The following is a 24,423-nucleotide window of genomic DNA, read 5'->3' on the forward strand; positions in this document are numbered from 1 at the left end:
ATATATATATATATATATTTATTTATTTATTTATTTATTTATTTATTTATTTATATATATATATATATATATATATATATATATATATATATATATATATATATATATATATATATATATATATACCAAAATACGAACATAGAATTCGGGCTTGTTCGAAATTTGAAGAATTAAAAATTCTTAGTTTTTATTTTAATTAAAACACAATACAGCAACAACACATCATGAGTAAGTGCTATTAATCTGTTTTGAAATTCTTTGTTTCAATGTTTGACATAATGTTTCTTAAGTAGCAAGTCGGTCAAAAGAATATGAAGCAAGAAAGCTTTGTATGTGTAATAGTTTCTCGCCTTATGTTTATTTAAAGTTTTTTTGTATTTATATTATTAGTTTTTAACACATTTCCTTTTTTACTATTTCATTCTTTATTATGTATTTAAAAAATAATAATTAAGAGATGTAATTGCTTTTTAATTTGTTTAGTGCAAATTTATTTAAAGTTTCTTAAGAACACACGTATTTGACTATTTTAAAAAAGGGAAATAAGTCATGGAAGCGGTTTGAATGATTTCCTATCTTACATACTACAACTTTACGATACAGTGTGTGTTAGCTACTGTAGTACATCACAACTGTAGTAGATCTGTTTGTTTTTTTACAAGAAAATTATTCTTTAACTATAAAAAAAAAATTGATCATGGTCGGCTGTGGGCCCCTAAACGGCCTGGGCCACCCCGCATTGCGGGGTCTGGCGGCACTGTAGTTCCGCCCCTGTGTGCATAATAGTGCGCAATATTATTACTACTTTATAAATTTACATGCGTTTTTTTGAGAAATCGGAAATAGCGTAAATAAGTACTTCCGGTCAACGGAAATTACTCAAAATTTGACAGAAGGTAGAGAATTAGATCTTTTACTTATATATCAAATTTCATTTATCTATCTGAAATAGTACTCAAGTTATAGGCTTTTGAAAAATTCAAAGTAGAAAAAGTACCACTTCCGGTTATCGGAATTCGCTCAAAAGTTGATACGGATCTACGATTTTGATAAAATACTTATATGAAATTTCATCAACCTAGCTGTAACGGTACTCAAGTTATCGTGTTTACACACACACAGACACACACACACACAGACATACGGACAAGATTGCAAAATTATGTTTTTCCGTATCAGTGAGGTGTAAAACGTCGAGATTTGTAAAAATCTCGATTTTTTTTTTTTTGCACGATTACAATACTTTCTCTATACTTCGTATATACGAGAAAGTAAAATGACAAAATAGAATTTCTTTCGTTTAATACGTTCGAAATTTTAAAATCGTCCAACCCAGGTCACGTGCCACGTTTTGTCAGGTGTCAGATAGTACTTCCTGCGACAAATAGTTTGACCTGAGCGCTAACAGAACTGCATCTATAACTGCGAGAAATGTCAACGGATTATCGATCTTGGTGACCCCAGCTGTCTCTCTTAGCAAAGTGCTGTTGGCAATCTTTAGATAGAACGTTTGGTGGAAAGTAATCGACGATAGTTCTCTCGACCAGAACCACAGTATGAAAATAACAGATGAAAATGTCAACTTTCATTTTAAAAGAAGAGAAAAGTCGTAGCTGATCGCGTACACAATCGCACGTAAAAAAAACCATACCAAAAAGGCAATTGTGAACGTTTAATTCTGTTTGATTTTTTTTAAGCTGTGCACTGTTAAGTTGTAAATTTCAGTTGTAATTGCTTAACAACAATAGCGTGGCTGGGTCGGGATGGGACTGTCTGATCTATGTGACAGAGACTGACAGAGTGTGATGAAAAATCAAGAGCTTGCTCTGAGACGTTTCACATAAGCCTTTTTGGGGGTACCGAACCCCACCAGTTTCATATGCGCATTCACCGAACCCCCTTAACATATCGTCGCAATGACCATATCCTATCATAAATCCCAAGAGTTGTGTGTGTGTGTGATTCCTGAGTTCCGTCGAACCCCTGAGACTGACTCACCGAGCCCCTAGGGTTTGATCGAACCCAGTTTAAGGTCCACTGGTCTAGAAAGGCACGTGTGACAGTATTGTAGCCTAAGTTTTGTTTTAAATTATTACTATTAGAGTGTAACAAGTTGATTTGAAGTGGTGGGTGCAAACTGTTTAAAAATAATTAAGGCATTCTGAAATTGTAAAAAAATATTTATTTTTTACCCCAAAAGCAATGTTTCGCTGTGAATTTTTCTCATCACTGTAAGACGCGTCTGTCGTCTGCCAGTGTATTTCCGGATCCGGTTGGATCAATATCTGAAGGTTGAAAGGATTAGAGCCAGAAAATGTATCTTGAGGACAGTGAGAGAGAGCGGGGGGGGGTACTTTAAAACAAGCTAAAGGCCTCATTTGTCTAATATTTTTAAATTTAATATAATCTGCATTGGCTAAAGTTCAGTGTTAAATGAATGTGTATCTGAGATAAGTAATTGGCGGTCAGATGAACATTTTTATAGGACTGGCTGAGTGGAGGTGGGGGGGGGGGGGGTGAGGTTGAAGTGAGATTTTATTGAAGTTTTTTAAAAACAATTTAAAACCTCAAAACAATGATGAAACTTGTAACAGTCAGCAAATCAGTTAGTTTGATTTAGTCCCACATAGACATCACAACTGGCCGTGCCGCGTGAAATATTTGAGACCCCCTGATCTAGGATATGGATCCACGATTTTTTCTCCTCTGCCGGTATAGCCAGACTGTTTAAAGAGATGCGAACTTTGCCCTTTCCTCCCCCCCCCCCCCCCCCTCTTTCCTGTAGAGATTTAGCCAACTAACACAGGATTTAGGTGGGGGGAAAAAGTCTTAGCTAAATCATAAGAGCTTTCTCGGAAAAGACTGTTGGACCTCCCCTCCCCACCCTCCCTCTAAATTCCATCGTCTCCCATTTGACAAGGGGAAAAAATTTTCTGCAATCCTTTTAAGGTGACAAAACCCTTTTTGTGCCTGTTCGGATATGGCAGCCATCTTGTCTTTACTTCGGCTTGCGAGAGAGAATTGAATTCAACCACTTAAATTTTTTTTCTTGTTATGAAAAAAAGAAAAACATTTAAGTTTGATTACCTAAAAAAGGTCAGTCAAAAAGTGTGCGATTGGTGCGTGGATGTGTGTACCTGGGCTAGTGTGAAGCTGTATATGTGCTAGTAAAAAATATGTCAGTGTCTTTGCAAAGACATGCGTGGGCTGGACGGAAGTCTTGTATCGCTGCCGGAAGCCGTGTGTGTGTGCCTGTCTGGAATATGAAACTGTGGATCTGACAAGGTGAAGTGAGCTGTCAGACTTATTGAATTCGGCGGGAAAATGGAGCGAGTAAAAACAATTGTTTAATGAAAACTTTCACCACACTGGTGACCGACTTAAATCTCGATAGAATTGATCACTAAACTGTTGACTTTTGTTTCGCATCGCCTGATTTTTTCCAGATTTATAAAGTGTTGCTGGCTATTTTAAACAGAGTTTCTTCGAGGCATCTCTTCGGTGGGGGGGGGGGGGGGCTCTACCACCCCCCCCCCCCGCCCTCCCCCCCCCCCCCGATTTTTTTTACCCCCCCCCCACGAAATGAAATTTATATAATTTATATAGAAAATATATACTTTTAACAGTGTCCGCCCCCACCCCCAAGAAAGTCTACCGCACCCCCCCCCCGGAAAATTTTAAGTGCCCCCCCGGAGAAAAAAGTCTGGAAGAAACACTGATTTTAAATAAGATTGGTAAAGCTGGCAACAGCAAGCAATCGCTGCTCACTTTAAACAGGGGGCGCTGCGCCGGCCATTCACGTGCAGTGTTTCTTCCAGACTTTTTTCTCTGGGGGGAGGGGGAGCAATTGAAATTTTCGGGGGGGGGGGGGGCGAACTAAAATTTCCGAGGGGCGAAGGGGCCGGACACTGTTAAAAGAATATATTTTCTATATAAATTCCATTTCGATTGGGGGGGGGCGCGGTAGACTTTCTTCGGGGGTGTAAAACCCCCGAAAAGATGCCTGGAAGAAACACTGTTCACCTGGGACACTGGGCCGACCATTCACGTGACCACGTGGAATAATTATGATGGCAAAGAATTTTTGGCCTAATAAAAGCGTCTATTTTAACGAGCACACGGATTCAGAAAAATAATTAGCTTTTTTTTTTGTAGGGCCCCTACAAAATTGCCCCCTCCCACCAAACCCCTCTGCTCTGTGTTTAAGCTCCATTCATTACATTTCTAAACAAGGCGATTTTTTTTCTTTAAGTCAAGATGTGTAGCTTGAAAACTGACTAGGAAAAATATAAAGGGGAGTCTGGTAAACTTTAATAGATCGGTTGAAAAGGCTGATATCAAATAGAGAAAAGAATGAAGTAAAATTTCAGTGGCCAAAGTGTACAAACGTAATTTCTTTTTTTTAAAGAAGTATTTACTAAGTAAATTACGAATGAATTTTTTGTTCACGGTTAAGTGCCAAAATAAATCATGATTTGCACAAGGTCACGTGCCATGAAGGCTTTGTTTTACTTAAGGTCATATACAAGGTCATTAGCATAAGGTCGAGGTCACATACCAAACGTCTAGAATACCAGGTGTTAAAAAAACAAAGACAATTCTCAGCAATTGTAATTTATTACAGGATGAAAGAACTATCTTCAATTCTACACATGAGTTCAACAAAGTACAACATTAAGGTGCACACAGCTAGGTAACAATCAACAAATTCAACAACAACAGTATTATGTTGACCAAATGTCGCTATCACACATTTTCTAACAGTTTGTGCATAGTCACAATGTGGAAACATCAACACTAGTCAACTGTTAGGGAATTTTTTTTTAAACGAAATAAAAAACCATTTACACTTTAATGATACCCTTTTTAAAAGTCATAAAATGATCAAACAATAATGTTGAGGACTGGTTGATTTTCTTTTATATAAAATCGCCATATTGATAAAATAATCTATTTTAACCCTATTTCTATTACTGTACACTTTTTTAACTGGATGCATTAATTTTCCCATAATGGAACACATTTTTACTAGGGTTAAAAAATTGCATGTTATTAATACTAATAGTTTCGCTGTCTCTCTATGTATCTATCTATCTATCTGTCTGACAAGAACGCTCTAGAGAAAACACAAGCAAATTAAAAACCTGCATAGTAATTCGAAAAACGAAGTATGACGTCGACACATTTAGCATAGAGTAGAAAATAATCTCAAACCCAGAGAGTGCTCACAGTTATATGACGTCATTGATTTTCGCGTTAACATTGAATAAAAAGGAAATGTTGTCTAATCTTAATGGTTTGCGTGAAGAGTTTCTTTCATACAGTTCTTCGTGTAGGGGCAAAGCTCCACCCCCCGCGTAAGAACGTCTGAGCCCCCCCCCCCTCCCCAACTCAAAAGAAATTTCTTCATCGATACTCTATAATAAAATTACCGCCTAATTAATGTGTCTAATCTAAAAAGTGGTTTTCTTGCAATTTCTTTAATGCAATTCTTCGGGTAGTGGCTAAGCGCGACACCAGTGTTTCTTTCAGACTTTTTCCTCCCCGGAGAGGGGTGGGGGTAATTGAAATTTTCGGGGGCGGGGTTAGAATTTACGGGGAGGGGGGGGGGCGGACACTGGAAAAAGTATATAATTATATTTCGTTGAATGGGACGGTAGACATGTTTTTTTTGGGAGTGGGGGGTGGGGAGTGGGGGGGGGGGGGGGGCAGGTGTGAGTGGGGGGGGGGGCGGTGGTTTCCTCATCGATACTCTATAATAAAATTACCGCCTAATTAATGTGTCTAATCTAAAAAGTGGTTTTCTCGCAATTTCTTTAATGCAATTCTTCGCGTAGTGGCTAAGCGCGACACCAGTGTTTCTTTCAGACTTTTTCCTCCCCGGAGAGCGGTGGGGGTACTTGAAATTTTCGGGGGCGGGGGTAAAATTTTCGGGGAGGGGGCGGACACTGGAAAAAGTATATAATTATATTTCGTTGAATGGGACGGTAGACATGTTTTTTTGGGGGGTGGGGGTGGGGTGGGGGTGGGTGGGTGGGGGGTGATGTGTGGGGTGGGGTGGGGGTGGGGGGTGGTGTGTGTGTGTGGGGGGGGGGTGGGTTGGTTTTAGTTTAGAGAAAAGAGACAGCACTATCAACCTAGCGCCCGGTGTATCCTTCCTCAACGGGCCATTTTTCTCGTTTATAATGTTAAGTAAATGCAACCAAAATTCATGGAATACTTACAATTCTATCAGATGGAAAAATTAAACTAATTTTTAAAACATGTAACAGTTCACAGGTGAAGAGATATTGACAGTAGAAACATTTTTCAAGAAGCTGATTTTTTTCCTAAAGTTTACAAGGAGAACAGTATTTTAAGAGGCCAATATTTTTCAATTCACAGTAATTATCATACAAAGAAAAGTAATTTAGCATATTATGATTTTAAAAAATGTGTTAGTAAAGCCAGTTTTTTAAAGCAATTAACATGATACATTTTCATGCAATGTATTTTAAGATATAACTATCATTGGGTTTTTTTTTTTAATTTAAAATTCAGTTGAAAATTTCATTTATTTTTAATTAAACTTAAATAGCCTCAAAAGTTTTTAATAAAACGAGCCGACATGCTGCATATCATACGCCGCTATTAAGTTGTTTTAGTTTTATTTTCTACTTTTCAGTAATTCATAATTTGTGAATTCGACAGTACCAATGCTGCCACTGAAAATATTTGCTTTAAAACACTATTAGTAGGTCGTTAAGGACTATACTACCCCCACCCTCCTTTCCCCCAACCCCTACCCTACACCCCCCCCCCCCCTCCCGTGAAAGCAGCCTCCTCTTAGTTACCTCCCCTAAGTTTTAAATTGTTCAAACTAAATAATCTGCCCCTAATAGCCGTCACTAAACCCTGCTCTACGAATGTAAATATTTAGCGTGAACCACAGCTCACCAAACCATGTAGGGGTGGGGTGGTAGGGAGCGCGCTTACAGCTTGTTTTCTAGCGTCTCCAAGAAGAGAATTATATATATAGATTCAAGGGACTTATAATGAATTACATTTCTATTTAAACATGTTTATTAGAATCATATCAAACTTGCAGATATAGAATACACATTAATGATGGATGTTCATGAAAAACTGTACAATAATGACCAAATGATAGAAAAATGACTGAACATAAAAAATTCATTGTAAAACTAAAGCTCTTTAGGAAAGGATTTTTTTAAAGTATTACAAATATGTGTGTATGGCCAATGGCTTAACATACCCAATAACTAACAAGCATGGACTAGAAATTTTAGGTTAAAATATCACTTGGACTTACAGCATTGTAACAAATATTCTCTCATGAGAATAAAACATAATATCACCCCTTAAAGATTAACTATTTACACTCTTAACAATGTTTTAAACATTCTTGGCAAATCTGTTTCATCCAAAATTTAACTAAGTCAAAACAAAAATAGTGTTCATATTAATTCAAGTTAATCAGCAAAATGTATAAATAGTTTTCTCTTAGTATAAAAACTAATTTAAAAATGTACAATTTTTGTATTCCTATATTATGAGAGTGAGATACAATTAATTTTATATACAACAAACATTTCTAAATACTGAGTTATCTTTCCTTTAATACTAGTTCACAACTGAACAGAAGTTTCAAAATTGCAACATTAGTTTAAACTGGTTTCTTATACCCAGTTATTTTTACATCATCAAATGAATTTCTTCAGGGTGTGCACCAGAAATATACACTGATCTGTTTTGGTTTCCAAATGTTAATTTTAATTTTTTTAAACTGTTTTAAAAAACAATCTTATAAAACTATGATTTTGTACGCACACACACAACAGTCTTCAATACTGCAACTGTCATGACTAATAAAACAGAATTAATTGTACTTTGGTAAAAAAAAACATATATCCATGTTGTCTCTTTAATTGTTATTATATTTACAGTAAGCGTAAAAGCATATGTGTTCAAGTAGCTTAACACACACTAAAAAAAAATTTTGTTAGACAGGAGCAACTAAAGTCAACATACTGTAAAATGGTAATAAATACTAAGAATAAATAAGCTCTTAGGTGAATTTTTACAATCTAGAAAGACAAAGCTGACAATAAAATCTGTACAAGTTCTATCTACACTGGTGTGAATAGGGTACAGCTACTATCTGACAGTCTGAGCCATGTGAAGTGGATGGAGCATCAACTCAAATGTGGCTCCCTTTAGGTTGGCTCCCCTTAGGTTGGCTTCTTGAAGATCACAGCCAGTCAAATCACAATTCTGGAGGTTAAAGTAAACATTTGTATAAAATACAAACTGCTGAAGTATGAACTAATTGATTATCTCACAAGGATCAGCAACTGGATGAGCCTCATAATTTTTTTGCAAACAGGACACTGTCTTATTTTCTTAAAATACTGTAATAAAGAAGTGTTATTGTTATTATGTAATTGTTAACTTACTTTACTGATTTTATCTTAAGTGTTTATTGTAAAGAATACCTATAAACATCTTTAAAAACACAAAAAATCAATAAACCTATAAAAACAAAGTCACCTATATTTTGAGCGAACAAATAAAAATGCTTGATTTATTACAAGTTTGTGAATTTCAGGTTAAAAACTATAGACTAACATAAAAAAAACTCATTTGACAGTATTTAACATTCAGCAGTACGCTCAGTCAAGTTCATAGAGGGATGGAATCAGCATTATTCATAAGTTAAAAAAATCCAGCTTTCCAATCACACACGTTTAGTTAGTACTATTTAATGTATTAACTGTAGTGATTACACAATATACTGTGATAAAAAAGTTTTATTGTATCTTTTTCTATAACACCAATATTTTGCAAATTCCCAAACATTATAACCTATTAACGTTGAAAAACAGGGTTTTCTAGGGTTTCTTCTGCACCCTTCCCATTGAGTTACTGCGACAGACCAAACTAAGATACAGAGATAAACACCAAACCATGTTATTACGAGTTACCTCAAGATCTGCACCAGCCAAAACAGCTCCCCTTAAATCACAGTTTTGTAGGTTGGCATTTTTTAAGGTGGCCACACGAAGATTTACACCAGCCATGTGACTTCCCTCAAGATCCACATTTTTCATCAAAGCACCTAACAGACACATCTTGCTCATTATGTTTAAAAACCACACAATTTTTATGGAAATCTAAAGCTGTTAATAATATAATCTACCTTGAAAAAAACTGGTTTTATAATATATTACATTTTATTTATAATAAAATAACTTATTTTTTAAATCAATAAATGGTGATGATGTTGACCATGGTGATCTTACCCTCCATGTTAGCCCTGCTTCCAGCAGGATCTTCAAAATAACAACCTTTCATTGACGTTCCTTCCAAGTTGGCACAAAGCATTTTAACTCCCAATAGGTTAGCAGACTGGAAATAGCAATATTACAAATTTAACAAATGAAAAAACTAAATATCTTCCTAAATTTAACATCACACTTGACAAAATATTTGTATAAAGAATGTTCTTGACATTGCAGCATCAATCATATATTATTTTAACCTCTCATTAAGATTCATATCTGATAAATATATATTTCAACACTGCAAAATGTAAAGACTTACATCAATTGTGGCATGGCAGAGGTCTGCCCTCTCAAAGTTGCAAAAAGACAAGTTAGCTCCTGAGAGATTGGCATTTTTTAGAATAGCGTATTTGAAGTTGATGTAGCGCAGGTCCAGCTTGGAAAGATTGGCACCAGCAAAGTTCATACCCTGTAAATCAACCAGAAAAACATTGATAGAAAAGAACAAATGTTAAAATTAACTTACTATTGCTGTTCTAATAAAAAGCAAACCTTGCATTACATTTTTTTCTCCAATACTTTTACCACAAAACATACATTTGCAGTCCTTCAGATAAATTAAACCTGAATGTATGTACAATAAGTACCTGACATCTAAGCTCCTGTGTTGTAGGTGTTGATAACAACCTAAGAATAAGGTCTCGTCTGGTCAGTGGTGTGTTATCATCAGGTAACTGCTCTTTCTGGGATTGGCAATTTTTTTAAATGCATGAGTGATGTAAAAAAGTATCAAATTAAATATAGCAAGTTTTATTTTCATACAACTATGAAAACTGGCATTCTGCAGGTAGATCAAATATAAATTTAAAAACTTACCTCAATTAGATCTTCCAAGGTTTCTATTAGAGAAGTGAGACCAAAAAACTTTGCTTCCTCCAGTACACCTTGGAAAATAAAATATAACATCATGTTCATTATTTTGATTTGTATGTTTTTCTCATAAACAATTATGTTCTGATGTAAAATTTGTTTTATTGAGTCTTACCTTCAGGATTCACAAATTTGTCAAGGATTAGTCTCCCATGTCTCAGGTAATTTAAGATTGGTTCAAAATAAAGAGGGCTGCGATCTATAAGGTAAGCACCTGTGACATCCATTCGACTATTCCATTCTATTTCTGGTAAGTAGAAAGTCATAAAATTTAACAGCTGTAAAAATAAGAAAAGCCATATATAAACATTAAAAATAAAATAAAATGAACACGCTGTTAAACTGAAGTGTTATAATGTGCCAAGATGATTAAGTAAACAACAGCACACTGACATGTGTTGGACATACACTAAACTGTTTCATTATACAAAAAGTGAACGGAGAACTGCTTTACTTTTAAGTGTGAACCAATTCATTGAGAAGTCCTTAATAGCTATTAGAAATTATAAACATTATTGAACAAACTTTAAAATAATGTATGTAACCTACAAGATGCTCAAAATAACTTCTTCACAAAAAAAAAAAAAGAACAACTAAGCACCTTTATCTTTACTGAACATACGAGCCAGCATGCTTTCTCCATCAAACCTTGTTAGTGTACCTCTGAAATCAATTGTCATTTTTTATTGTTAAAAATAGAAAGTACAAATAAATAATAATATAAGCTAACATTATTCAAAGACACTTTTTTAAATATAGTCCTCATGTATTGGGTAAAAACAAAAAAATAATTCACAAGGGTAAAATAAAAAGCAAGGCTGACCTAGTTGTTGTAAACAGTTTGCCTCCAACATTAAGATTTATCCAGTCAGACCCGCCTGATTCCATGTCCGTGTTAGTTCCAACACTGGCACATGGCAGACCCACTAAACACCTGGCTTTCTTTGGATTGTGGATGCATGGACTCAAAATATCTTGAAGTGTGGTAACATTAAATCATAACATTAAAATAAAACCTTGGAAATATGTGCTAACTTGTTAAGGGCAATTAAAGTAGAACTAAACAGGTTGTCTTGTTGGGTAGGTAAAATAAGTGATGTGAGATGAGAGATTTGATAACAAAACTTCAAGTTAAAAGACTGTTGGGTGCTGACAAAGACTTTGGGTAAAAAAATCCATTGTAACCTGTAATTGTCTTCAATTTGTGAGGATACTAATGTTAACAAATATTAACCATTAAATTACTATTTGCATAAATCTCACTGCAGCGACCATTTTATTTTTATTTATTTATCCATGTTAAAATAGAAATAAGTGATGTCTTTTAATTTATACTTACGGATAAATGGCTCTCCCTCAGAAGCATACAAAATGTCATCATCTCTATTTTTCAAAATAAAAAAAAAATTAATCTGATTTAAAAATGTACTTTAACAATTTTAATCAATATCATAAAAGCATGTTTAAAAAGTTTAAGTGCTGTTACCTTATAATAAGCAAATCATCTATGCTTCCACCAAATTGGTTGTACAAACTGGATGCACTTATATTCAGCTTAGCGCTAATATCTTCAAGGAATCCTTCTATTGTATCAGCCACTTCAAGTACCTACAAACAAAAATGTTTTATGCTTTTTAAAATTATGCAAGAAATTGTTTTTACATCTACATATATGTAATTTCAAACTTGCTACTAAACATGAAAAAATATTAACCACTTCTTGCTCAGTTGTTACCAAGCAGATTGACTTTGTAAGAAGAATTTAAAAACTAAAAGAAAAATAAATGAAAAATTTAGATGTATGATTTTTGTTTTTGAATATTGTCTAAATCTTTGCAATGCTGTTTAGCTGGATGTAAATAAAAAAGAACAAGTGGCATCTTGTGTAGGATTTTTAGGTAATCTATCATTTTAGGTCTATAAAATCGGCCAAGACTAGTAATGTGAAAAACAGGTGACTCGTTAAATTTTGATAATTATTTCACATTTTTAGGAGGATTTATGTTTTGAAATTTACAAAAATGTTTAAAATTTCAAAGTTGGTTTTTTTTTTTGGTAAAATTATAGTGGAAGATTCAGGGGAAGCCACTCTATTTTACAGATGTCTGCTGTTTATATAGCCAATCTTGCACTCAAACTGCTGTTTAAAGTTAATTTCTGGCCTATATTTATATATTAAGCCATTGCTTTTGGTTTATGATTCAGTTTTCTACAATATTTGACACAAATATATCACAATATATTTCTATTAAAGCTTTAACAATGAGGCAACTTTTTCACACATTACTAGCCTTAGCCGATTTTATGCACCTAAAACGATAGATTACCAATTTTTAAAAGTTCAATGAATAATGTACAGGTAAATATTATTATCTACAAGGCAACTTATAGATAAACCTTTATAATCAATAATCATACTTCTTCTTCTTCGTTCTTAATTTTAGTGTTGGAAGGGATACCCCTCCAACACAATTAAGGATATGTGTCAACTTGTTATGCGCCATTGAGACCATTGACTACAATTTCAGCCTGCTTTTCTTTTTGGATTTGCTTCCATAGCCTTTGTCCAATCAAGAACAAACTACAAGGCAGCAGTTATTTGATTTTGAAGTTGTCTCTCCTAGAAGAGTGGCTGTCCCCAGCTAACGAGCCTCATCTGTCCGAGGGTTTGAACTCGAGACTTTTCGGTTTAGCAACCATGAGCTTTACCGACTCGACCACGTCGAGCCCTAAAAATCATACTACTGTGTTGATTTTATTATATTACACTAAAGCTCCTATTTACTTGTAGCACTATCCTTGCTCCTTAAAACTGTAAATAGCACCAGTGATATCTTTAGAATAAAAAAAACCTCAATAAGACACTGTATTTTCCCTGCCAGTGAACATTAAGGTTATGAATGTGGAGTAGAGTTCGAGTAGTATCCCATTTGAATATGTTTATTGTTTGATACATACATATCAAGATAGAAACTAGTGACAAGGGGGGGGGGGGGGGGGGGGGGGTAAATAAGTTGTAAAAGGTTAGATCACTCATAAAGAGAATTGCCTTAGGGCAGGGCAGATAAAATGAAAAGAATATTTAAAAACATAGGGCAGAGGGAAGACACCAAACCAAAAATGTTGGAGTTGGTAGGTTGACATCCTCAATTACCCAACCAGACAACAACAGCATGCACATAGATCTAACCTAGATCTATATTCTTTTATCTTTAACACAAAGAACGGGATAAGGAATGGTTTAACATTGTTATGACGTCCATTATACTTGTACTAACTGCATACCCGTGCTCCGCCACGGTGAATCTTTTTAAAATGTACCAACTTGGGAACAGAACAAAACTAAACACAAACACTTAAACCCGTGCTTCACCACGGTGTGGATATGGATATTTTCTCAAAGTTTACGCGCTGCGCGTGGATGGGGATGAACGTCCGCGCCCGGGAGAGACTTCCAAAATCTATAGCGATGAAGGACTGACACACTACCACCAGCCTTAATGGCATTATATTATTATAGATTTTAATTTTTAACTATTGTGACTCAGAAGATCTACTGCCGATCTGAGATATCTAGAGCTAGAACTTGACAGTCACTTCTTGACTAATGAGTGTACATAACTGTAATGTAAACTGTGTAAGGCACTGTGACTGTAAGGCTTTAACTAGTGTAAACTGTAAACCATAAAGGCTAAAGGCGTAAACAATAGGCCTAGTAAAGTAGTAAGTAGTTGTCAGTTGATTAAGAATTAAGTAAACTTCTCTGACTTCGGCTATGTCTGTATGATGAGTATGTATGTACTATGTACTGTACTAGATCTGTGTAGTATGTACAAAATTGTTACGACTGGATCTGGAATAAGTATAGTATTAGATCTAGATGAAGAGAAGACCAACCTTTCCATCATCCGATGTACCATTCTTGAAGACGGTAACACGCCTTCGCATGGTAAAAATAAAAAAAAATAAAAGTAAAAACGCTCAGATTGCTGGTAGGCCTAAAAACATAACTTCAGATTGTTCGCATACTGCTCAATTTGGTAGATCTGGATTTTGGATATAGATATCTAGATCTAGATCTATATATAACCTAGATCTGGAGACTATATTTAGATCTATATTCAAACTAGATTTCTAGATCTAGAATCTAGAATCACATAGCGACTAAAATACTTTTCTTACTCAACTAGTTATTTATAGCCTAAAATCATACATTCTAATTTTAGTCCCAGATCTGTTCTATAATTTATTTTCACCTTTTTAAGAATTCTAATAATTATTATATTAATAATACGGTTATGGTTATGTATAGGCCCCTAATTAATATTTTAAAAGAAAATTAAATCTCAGATGTCGAAAAAAATGTGTCAGACTAATATTTATCTAGATCTAGATCGATAGGTTTTTGAGTTATTCTAACCTAAACTTTTAGTTTTTTTTGTTTTTTAATTTAAACATCTACAGTTCAGTATAACTGAATCTGAGAACAGAATCAACGAAAGGGTGCGCAACAACGAGAATATTCTTAGCTTAAACCGGAAGCAATTCTTTTCTCTGATGCAAGCGCTTCGTGACCTTGCAGCAAATACTGTTTCATTTTCACACGTGCGGAGATCTTGCAGAGGACGGATTGCAAGGCTAGTCTGAATAAAAATGCCTTCAGTATCTAAGAATGTAGGTATTATGTGTGATGCTAGCTAATATGATTAGTATATGATTTTTATTTAATGTATTTTACATTTTGGAAGCTGTAGTGGGCAAATTTTAGCTATTTTTTTGCAACAGACATGTTCTCACCACTGCAGTTTGACCTCTTACCAGACTTTTTGTTTTGCTTATGTAATGTTTCTTTTATTAATATTATTTAGTGTTTAATATTTTGCCTCAGGTTCATTCTATTCTATCAGTCAACTTCAACTACTAACAATCTTTATTTTAAATGTTCCAGATCTAGATTTTAGGCCTAAATTAATAGACCTTGCCTGGTTGTTGATTGTGTTTGAGTTTGACTCTTTGACAACTGAGTCTTTGAGTTTGAAGATGAAGGGTTTGCAGTTTGCATCATCCTACTCAAATCAGTGTTTGTCAAACACCCAAGGGAGGGGGTGCCACTTTTTCTGATTTTAAAAGGGATTCCAGTTTCAAGAACCTTTTTTTTTTATTTTTTGGATTTTGAAAGTTGTGGACTTGAAAGTTTAAAGGTTTCAGAGTGTAGAGTTAAAATTTTTAAGACGAATGATAGGCTACACGGCTACAACAATACAACATAGATTAGAATCTAGATCTAAGTCCTACGTAGATCTTCATAAACTGAGTGCTATATATTATATTTATAAGAGTTACTCAGAAAATATAGAAATACCAGAGATCATTAATCAGCATAAAAACTAGTTCTGGGCCAAAAATTTAAAGTAAAGCTTGAATGTAGTAGTAGTAGTCTTTGTATAATCGGAAGCTTTCATTTTTGCACTACTATGTCTAACACTAATAGACAATAGACTCTAGATGCTTCTGTTTATTAGCCTGCCCTATGTTATTCTAGCTATATCTTTCTATTGCTGTGACATAATTTCAAGACCTTTGAGCATAACTTGACCTTGTGGGTTTTGGTGCATTTTGTATTTCACATGTATCCCATACCACTGAACTCAGCGATTGATCCAGATTTAAGAATATAAAGAGAAAACCCAGAAATTCACTCACAAATGTCATTTGCATTCTCAAATTTTAATGTTACACTGTTGTCTGATAACACCTAAAATAGATGTTAGGTTGTTAGTATTATTAGACTTATTAAAAACTACAAAAATGCCCAAAGTCTTGCAATATTATTTATTTCTAGATTCTCTAGGTCTATACTCCATACTCAACTGTCCCACAGTTAAGTCATTAGTTTTATCGTGTTGTAATTGGTCTAGTTTGACTGGAAAAATAAGTGAATTTTTTTTTTTTTTTTTTTTTTTTTTTTTTTGCAATATCTTGAGTTAGTGTAATTTAGTGTAAAAAATCGTTTGAAAATCAATTAGGCCTAGTTTTGTCTTAGATATTTTATCTGGGCGTTCTAGGCATACTGTAAATGGCATGTGAGATAACTCTTTATTTTTAATGCATGTATTATGTAAACTTTCAGGTTGTTGAAGGGTAAAATTTCTAGAAAGACTAATCTCGGTGATCTGAAAATAATCTTCAGAAGAATGGCCTATAAATATTTTTTCTCTTCTCCATAAGAAATAGTCTTACTTTTTTTCAGATGGTGATTTTTCATGGAGCATTCAGAAGATGTCTTATTCCAAAGCGATTCAAGTAAGCATATGAAGCTTTTTATATATAGATTGGTAGATTTATTACCTTTTTAAAGTGTCAATTTTGCTCTACTAAAAACCTTACTTTTTTCCTCAGATCAGACAAAGTCAAAGGACATGTGGTTGGCATAGATTTAGGCACAACCAACAGCTGTGTGGCTGTTATGGAAGGAAAACAAGCTAAAGTTCTTGAAAATTCTGAGGGATCTAGGACTACTCCTTCTGTCATAGCTTTCACTAAAGACGGAGAGAGACTTGTCGGAATGCCAGCCAAGCGTCAAGCAGTCACAAACGCTCAAAATACACTTCATGCTACAAAGCGTTTAATTGGTCGTAGATTTGAGGATCCTGAAGTTCAAAAAGACATGTTAGTTTCCTTTAAAGTATTTATTAACATATTAAAAAATTATTTGGGTCGTTTTTGGTTATTTTTTCTCTTAAATATTTTTATGTGATACACAAGTACTGCACTAAAGTTTTTCCTATGAAGCCTTTAATTATTTACACCTTGATTTAAATCCCTTTAAAAAAATAATTTTTCCCCTTCATTTGTTTAAATGTGCACTTTTTCTTTTGTTATGTGATTGCATCTCTATTGACCTTTTTTTTTTTTTTTTTTTTTTTTTTTTTTTTTTTTTTCTCAGCAAAACTGTTCCGTACAAGATTGTTAAAGCATCCAATGGTGATGCTTGGTTAGAGGCTCAGGGAAAGCTATATTCACCAAGCCAGATTGGTGCTTTTGTTTTGACTAAAATGAAGGAAACTGCAGGTATAGTAAATTAAATAGTGCTAAAATTTTAGCGTAGTTTGTGGTCATAAATTCAATATTAATTTTTATTGTACATTTCTCAGAGAGTTACCTTGGAACCAAAGTTAAGAATGCTGTTGTAACTGTACCAGCTTACTTCAATGATTCACAAAGACAGGTATTTCATTTTCTTGTGTGTTTTTGTTTGTTTGTTTTTGTTTAAATATGTTGATGGTTTTCCGTAAAATCTATTTATCCTTTCTTAGGCTACTAAAGATGCAGGTCAGATTGCTGGATTGAATGTGCTACGTGTGATTAATGAGCCAACAGCTGCTGCTCTTGCCTATGGCATGGACAAAACAGAAGATAAAGTGTAAGTATCTCTTTACATGGTCATCTATTTAGTTAAATAATTTTCATATTTGCCTGCTAGTTTGTGTAACTTAACTATCAAACATTCTCTTCCAGCATTGCCGTCTATGATTTAGGAGGAGGTACCTTTGATATTTCTATACTGGAAATTCAGAAAGGTGTCTTTGAAGTCAAATCTACCAATGGTGACACATTCCTTGGTGGTGAAGATTTTGACAATGCACTTGTTAATTTCTTGTCTGGTGAATTTAAAAAAGAGGTATTGAGTTTATTTATGTATAAGTCTTTTCCGTTTTGAAGTCCCTGTATTTTTTTTTTAAGTTGGGTTTGTACCAAATTCTTAATGGCAAATGTAATTGCTAATTTTTAGCAAGGAATTGACATCACAAAAGATACAATGGCAATGCAGAGATTGAGAGAAGCTGCAGAGAAAGCAAAATGTGAACTGTCCTCTTCAATGCAGGTACAATAAGACTACATTTTATATTTGTGTTTTGATACCTTAATTGAAATTTTGTATTTTACTGTATGATAAAGTATGCTTGTCATTCTAACAATTTCAAATGCATCATCTAGTAATTTTAATGAAAGAAGCCTGTGCCTGTTTTAAGGTACTGCATCATGCTATGATGTTATATTTTTCGTCATCAGTATTGCAACATTTGTAAAATGGTGATATAATCTCACTGAGCATGAGAATAAAGTTTATTTTTGTATTTGACAAATGTTTAGCATTATAATCTAATACAAAACTTTTGCTACAGACTGATATCAACTTGCCTTATCTGACTATGGATGCATCTGGACCCAAGCACATGAACCTAAAGCTTTCACGCTCAAAGTTTGAGTCTATTGTTGAATCTCTAGTGAAAAGAACTGTTGGCCCTTGTCAGAAGGCTTTGCAAGATGCTGAGGTTAAGAAAACTGACATTGGTGAAGTTATTCTTGTTGGCGGTATGACACGAATGCCAAAAGTAAGTTTTTTCAGAGCTGATTGTTTGTCATAATTGTATTGATACTCTAGCTATGATGTTTAATTTTTCGTCATCACTATTACATTTGTAAAATGATGACTCCTTTTCATCTGAGCTTGAGTCTGTAAATATTTAACAGTTGTGTAGGAATAGAGATGTTGCCATACTAAGAATTATATATCAATCGTTCAGGTCCAGTCACTTGTTCAAGAACTGTTTGGTAGAACACCTAGTAAGGCAGTAAATCCAGATGAGGCTGTAGCTATTGGAGCAGCTATTCAGGTACAGGGCTGAGAAATTAGTTTTTTTAATGCTGGCCTTTTTATCTATTGATAGTAAGTTTGTACATAATAACTTTCCATTTTAGGGTGGTGTGTTAGCTGGAGATGTAACTGATGTGTTGCTTCTAGACGTCACTCCTCTGTCACTTGGCATTGAAACTCTAGGTGGTGTCTTCACAAAGTTGATCAACAGAAACACAACTATTCCAACCAAGAAAAGCCAGGTATGTGTGTGCAGCTATCTGTAGTGATGACTTTAATCCTTGTGTTGTCTGCCCTTTGGTACAGGTGACTAGCTTTACCATTTTCTCTTGTAGGTTTTCTCTACTGCTGCTGATGGACAGACCCAAGTAGAGATTAAAGTTCACCAGGGGGAGAGAGAGATGGCTTCAGACAACAAACTCTTGGGACAGTTCACATTGGTATGATTTTCTCTAATAAACATGCATAGCCCTGACCTTTTTGCTCTATTGCCTCTATCATATATTTTAGGATAAGTTTAAAACTGCGCAAAAATGTGTTGTAAACATTTAAAGAAACCTTGAATTTTAGTGATGATGGATAAGGATGTAGAAAAGGTATAAACCATGCTTATAGCATTTATTGCGCAAATTTTGACATCTGAAGTTATTCCATAACCTATATATTTTAAAGTTAGGTTTGGTTGTTTGTTTTTTTTTTTTTTTTTTTTTTTTTTTTTTTTTTACATGTGCTAATGTCTACAATCAGTTTTTTTTCCTCGCTTGGTCTTTAGTTTTATTTATCTTTAAATATAACATCAGTTTCTACACCATGCACAATATTTTAACTGAAAGTTGTGTCAGATATTAATTTTTCTGTAGTGAAAATCCTATTTGTTTTGTAAGCATTGTTGGAAAATCACTCAGTTGGGCTCATGGTTCTAAGATTTATTTTAGAAGCAACTTTGTATACATGTCACTTTATTTTTCAGGTTGGTATTCCACCTGCACCTCGTGGTGTTCCTCAGATTGAGGTAACTTTTGACATTGATGCCAATGGAATTGTTAATGTATCTGCTAGAGATAAGGGCACCGGAAAGGAGCAACAAAGTGAGTTGACGCTTGTGCTGTAAATTCATTTTTAAAATGATTGGATCTGTTATTATTATTTTATAGTTTTTACTTTATGCTTTCCTGTTTCAATGACATGTTTTTGTCTCTTCTGTCTACAGTTGTTATCCAATCATCCGGTGGCTTGTCCAAGGATGAGATTGAAAACATGGTCAGAAATGCTGAGTTACATGCAGAGGAGGATAGGAAAAAGAAGGTATTGCTAAAGATTTATTTTTCTGTTATCGTTTTTCATCTAGTGTTGTAGATGCTAGAGCATTTCAAGTTTCCGACAAATTGGTAATACACACTTTGTTCCACAGGATTTGATTGAGGTCCTGAATCAGGCAGACAGTATCATTCATGATACAGAAAGTAAGATGGAGGAATTTAAAGATCAACTACCTAAAGAAGAGGTAATTTTTAAAAAACAATAGTTTTCTGTAATTCTTTTTAACTGTTAAAACTTGCTTTTTAAATTTATTTTACGTTTAGCTTTTTTTTTTTACATGTATAATACTTGCATTTCAGTGTGACAAGCTTAAAGAAAAAATTGAATCTGTCAAGCAAGTAATTGCAAATAAAGACAGCAAAACTCCAGAAGAAATCAAGCGTGAAACTTCTGAATTGCAACAAGCATCTCTTAAACTCTTTGAGATGGCATATAAAAAGGTAACTAATTTTAGTTTGTAAAATAGCTGGAAACTGCTATTTTGTAATTCCTAATTTGAGTGATCAATGTATTCCCAGTGGTTAATGTGTGAATTTTTTGTTCATCAGATGGCTGCAGATCGTGAAGGATCTAGTGGTGGCAGCAGTAGCTCTAGCTCTACTGATTCAACACAAGGGGATAAGAAGGAAGACAAGAATTAAGTCCCCTGCCCTGTATAGCTGTTAACAAATGGATGAACCATTTGTTTTGTTTATGAGAAACTGATCCATTTTTATCTGCATTTTCACATTAATGCATGTAGTATGATAGATTTTGAAAGATGAATGAGTGATGTGAAACTTTTGTACATTTTATAAGCTGATAACTGAACAATATTGGTGCAGATTGATGTATAGTTTAAAATCTGGTGATGTGTCACCATAAAATCATTTTAAACTGTTACTTGTTAATTTTAATATATGTTGTAATGACCATGAATATGAATATTTCCTTTAGACAGACTTAAATTGCACTAGATAAACTCATCAATGTTTGTTAGATCATTAGCTAAATCGAGCATGTAGATTTATGCTCAATGTTTGGGCATTTTCTGAATATTTCGTTTTCAGCCATTGTGAAGATTTTTTTTTTTTCTAATCATTGTGATATTTAAAGAAATAAAATTGTCCAGATGTTTGGGTTCAGGCTTGTTGCTTGTCAGTTCTTTTTGTTGTCTAAGGCTTTTACTCTATTTTGACCGGTTTTGATCAGACACATCTGAACTGAAATAGCTGTGATGTGATATCATTTACAGAACTCTGGCAAGACAAGAAGGGTATCAACCAAAGCTGGCCACAAACTAAAATAGTCCTCTAATTGTAAATTGACATTGTGTTATTTTTTCATTTGGATGTAATTTTTTTCATGGTACTTTTTATACCATTAGTTTTTTTTCTCAACTTTTAATAGTTAATGTAGGATGTTAAAACCCTTGGAAATGACTGAAATGGGCAAGTTTGTGGGTCGTGGGCTTTTTGTGCGTAAGACTTCCAGATAAGTCAAACATCCAATCTTTAATACAATTAGTCATTAACTTTTTAAAAAAATAAAATATCACGACACTCAATAGTAACGGGGGAGATAGCCGTTGAATCGTAGATTTCGCCACGGGAGCGTGTGCGTGCTACATGATGGGACAGCTAAACAAACGTGCATGTTGTAACCCTTGTTGGGGGTCGTCCATAAATGACGTTACACTCGGAGGGGGGTCCGTAATTTTAAAATGGGGGGGGGGGGGTTTCAGATGTGACGTCAGACTTTGGCATTATTAAAAAAACAATGTTAGAAAACGAGTTTTAGCCGCTATTTCGCGTATTAGAAAACTGTTTTAATAACTTACAATTTTCGGAATTGATCGAAATACTCGACGTTGACGAGTTCTGACAAGGTTTTGGAAAAATATCGATGTTTTAAGAAAAATTCAACTGCAATTTTGAGGGGGTTGTAGGCTGAGGTGTGACGTCATTTTAGGGGGGGGGGGGCAGTAGCGTACCCAGGGGGGGAGCGGCCGCTCCCCCTCTGGCCATTTTCAGCAAAGTGGCGCCTTTTTGGAAACTTTTTAAACAATGATATTTGTTAAAAAACATTTTTGGTCGGCACATCTATGTAAATCACAAGATTTCTTTTCATGCAGCAATTAAGCATTATTGTACTAGTCTAGTAGTGTCTACGTTTACAACACATATTAACAGCTGCATCAGTTTGCCATTCTAAAAATAACCATTAAGATGCATTGCAATGTAAAAAAAAAAAACCTCTACGGGTAGTACCACTTGGCAAGAGGGGTGTTAAGTTTAAGGCAACTGTATAATGTAATTGCTTACGAATAATTGAATTAGAAAATGTTATACATAAAACTTCACACATAATTACTTTATATAGACAGTTTGAATCTTGTGATTAATTTAAAAAAAATTACAATACAGAAACAAATACAACTGATGTGGCCCTTCTATTTAAATTTACTTATGAGCAAACTGCGTAGTGGTGGGGAAATTTTGACAAGGTCAACAACGTCATCACGATGAAGTAGTAGTTTTCTTACAGTTTGTGCGATAGTGATACGATTACAAATTATATGAAACAGTTACAACCCCCCTCCTCCATGGGCCCCCTCTGTAAAAAAATATTGTCATAATACCACTGCTACTTATTTAAATCTATTTCTGTAATATATATTTGTGTAATATATATGTATGTTTAGAACAGTCATCTAAAAACGGACGATATCTTCAATCTGAGTTGGTTATCCCCCCCCCCCCCCCCCCCCACACACACACCTCACCACCACAATTGTGTAGAGCGACATTAATGTCACACCTAGGTATACACTGTTTGGATAATTGACCTAAAGTAACCGGACAGTGGTGAATGAAGTTGAACCCCCCCCCCCAACCCATCCCGAACTGATCTGTTAAGTACATGTAGAAAAAGATGTAATGATGTACCAAAGTACCATGCCGCCAGAAAATTAGCTTTTTAAACCTAAAACTCTGTGAATATTGTTTTTGCAATTACCAGTGATCTAATACAGCGATCTAACCCATACCTATCGCTATGTTAAAAATGATCTTTAAAGAACACAAAGAAGCAGTAGTTAATTAAAAATAAATGATCTGAACTAAAAGACCGATGTTTAGTTAAATGTAGGCTGTTATTTCGAATGTTTTTCGATTACTGTTGTTGTTTTGGGGTTTAAAGTCCGCTTTCAAACTTACGTTTATATCGCAGACTATTTTTGGTGGTTAGTTCGTGGTTTTTGTGTATATACAGTTTGATTTCATTTGTTTTCCTTTCATTTTTGGGTGTAGTTTTTTTATTGTGCGGGATTTGTATTTTGTTATTGGGTGAATATTATTTTATCTTTACAGCTTATTAGACTGATTCTTCGGTTTTGTGCACATATTTTTTTACCAGGCTAAGCAGAGTGGATGGGGCGTCCATAGCCAGTAATGTTTCTGTTGTTAGTAATGTGTTTTTGTTACGAATAATTGAATTAGAAAATGTTATACATAAAACTTCACACATAATTACTTTATATAGACAGTTTGAATCTTGTGATTAATTTAAAAAAAATTACAATACAGAAACAAATACAACTGTACGTCCACCCGACGGGAGACTGCAAGTTACAGAAGACCAACGGCCACCCATTAATAAAAAAATTACAAGGCTGCGTCTAGGTTCAGCCTCCTTCATTCACACAAAGAAATGGTGCCACACCTGCAATGAAATAAACACAATAGACCACTACCTAATACACTGTAAGGCATACAACAATCAAAGAAAAGAACTCATCAACTACTTCCAGATTTTCGATTACATCGAAAAGCGTTGTTTTATACCAACTCTGATTTTAAAAACTTTCATTATGCTGTAATACTTTAGCATTTATGATGACGATATATTAAATTATGATTATAGACAAAAACATTTTGTAAACACGAATAGTGTTAAACAATTTCATTATATTCTAAAGTAATTATTTATTTGTTTTGACATTTATAATTAAATGTGAAGATATATACATATTTATATTAAGAGAGTGATTATTTCCCCTATTTCACTTGTCTTAAATAATATCCCAGGAATTATTATGTAAGAAATTTTTTCTACAAGAATTACAAAACAGATTGTGTTACGTTCATTGTTTTTTGTTGTAGTGTGTGTATATATATATATATTTTTTTTTTATTTAGATTGATACAATTTTTGCTTTGTCGGCCTACATTGTGTGTTTTTTCTTATTTC

The 24,423-nt window shown here is 34.3% G+C and overlaps 2 protein-coding genes across 2 annotated transcripts; one reads left to right on the forward strand and one right to left on the reverse strand.

The window, feature by feature from the left end:
* Positions 1 to 6,811: 6,811 nt before the first annotated feature.
* LOC131953872 (BTB/POZ domain-containing protein KCTD9) lies at positions 6,812 to 14,386 on the reverse strand. Its single transcript, XM_059317281.1, has 12 exons — positions 14,112 to 14,386; positions 11,701 to 11,822; positions 11,554 to 11,597; positions 11,038 to 11,188; positions 10,816 to 10,877; positions 10,330 to 10,461; positions 10,161 to 10,228; positions 9,932 to 10,027; positions 9,604 to 9,753; positions 9,303 to 9,408; positions 8,985 to 9,118; positions 6,812 to 8,274 (listed from the first exon to the last, which is right to left on the reverse strand). The coding sequence occupies exons 1-12, from the start codon at positions 14,160 to 14,162 to the stop codon at positions 8,158 to 8,160; spliced, it is 1,233 nt and encodes a 410-aa protein (XP_059173264.1). The 5' UTR covers positions 14,163 to 14,386; the 3' UTR covers positions 6,812 to 8,157.
* Positions 14,387 to 14,761: 375 nt separating this feature from the next.
* Positions 14,762 to 21,317, forward strand: LOC131953873 (stress-70 protein, mitochondrial). Its single transcript, XM_059317282.1, has 17 exons — positions 14,762 to 14,888; positions 16,465 to 16,517; positions 16,614 to 16,883; positions 17,161 to 17,285; positions 17,369 to 17,442; positions 17,531 to 17,637; positions 17,733 to 17,895; positions 18,007 to 18,099; positions 18,401 to 18,610; positions 18,803 to 18,892; positions 18,978 to 19,115; positions 19,209 to 19,313; positions 19,844 to 19,961; positions 20,084 to 20,178; positions 20,285 to 20,377; positions 20,493 to 20,633; positions 20,742 to 21,317. Exons 1-17 carry the CDS (start codon positions 14,868 to 14,870, stop codon positions 20,832 to 20,834), a joined length of 1,989 nt encoding a protein of 662 aa, XP_059173265.1. The 5' UTR covers positions 14,762 to 14,867; the 3' UTR covers positions 20,835 to 21,317.
* Positions 21,318 to 24,423: the final 3,106 nt, after the last annotated feature.

The sequence above is a fragment of the Physella acuta genome, unplaced genomic scaffold, assembly GCF_028476545.2.
Source record: "Physella acuta isolate Inbredline_101_S28 unplaced genomic scaffold, ASM2847654v3 ptg000961l, whole genome shotgun sequence".
Lineage (NCBI taxonomy): Eukaryota > Metazoa > Mollusca > Gastropoda > Physidae > Physella > Physella acuta.

What these genes read in the sequence shown, in the direction of transcription:
- LOC131953872 (XM_059317281.1), bottom strand. Translation starts at nt 14,162, where the DNA reads ATGCGAAGGCGTGTTACCGTCTTCAAGAATGGTACATCGGATGATGGA. An exon ending in TGAGGGAGAGCCATTTATCC is followed by an intron (nt 11,189 to 11,553) that starts GTAAGTATAAAT and finishes CCACACTTCAAG; the next exon opens with ATATTTTGAGTCCATGCATC. An exon ending in AAGCAGGGCTAACATGGAGG is followed by an intron (nt 9,119 to 9,302) that starts GTAAGATCACCA and finishes TGTGTCTGTTAG; the next exon opens with GTGCTTTGATGAAAAATGTG.
- LOC131953873 (XM_059317282.1), top strand. Translation starts at nt 14,868, where the DNA reads ATGCCTTCAGTATCTAAGAAT. An exon ending in TCTTGGGACAGTTCACATTG is followed by an intron (nt 19,314 to 19,843) that starts GTATGATTTTCT and finishes TTTATTTTTCAG; the next exon opens with GTTGGTATTCCACCTGCACC. An exon ending in AGGAGGATAGGAAAAAGAAG is followed by an intron (nt 20,179 to 20,284) that starts GTATTGCTAAAG and finishes TTTGTTCCACAG; the next exon opens with GATTTGATTGAGGTCCTGAA.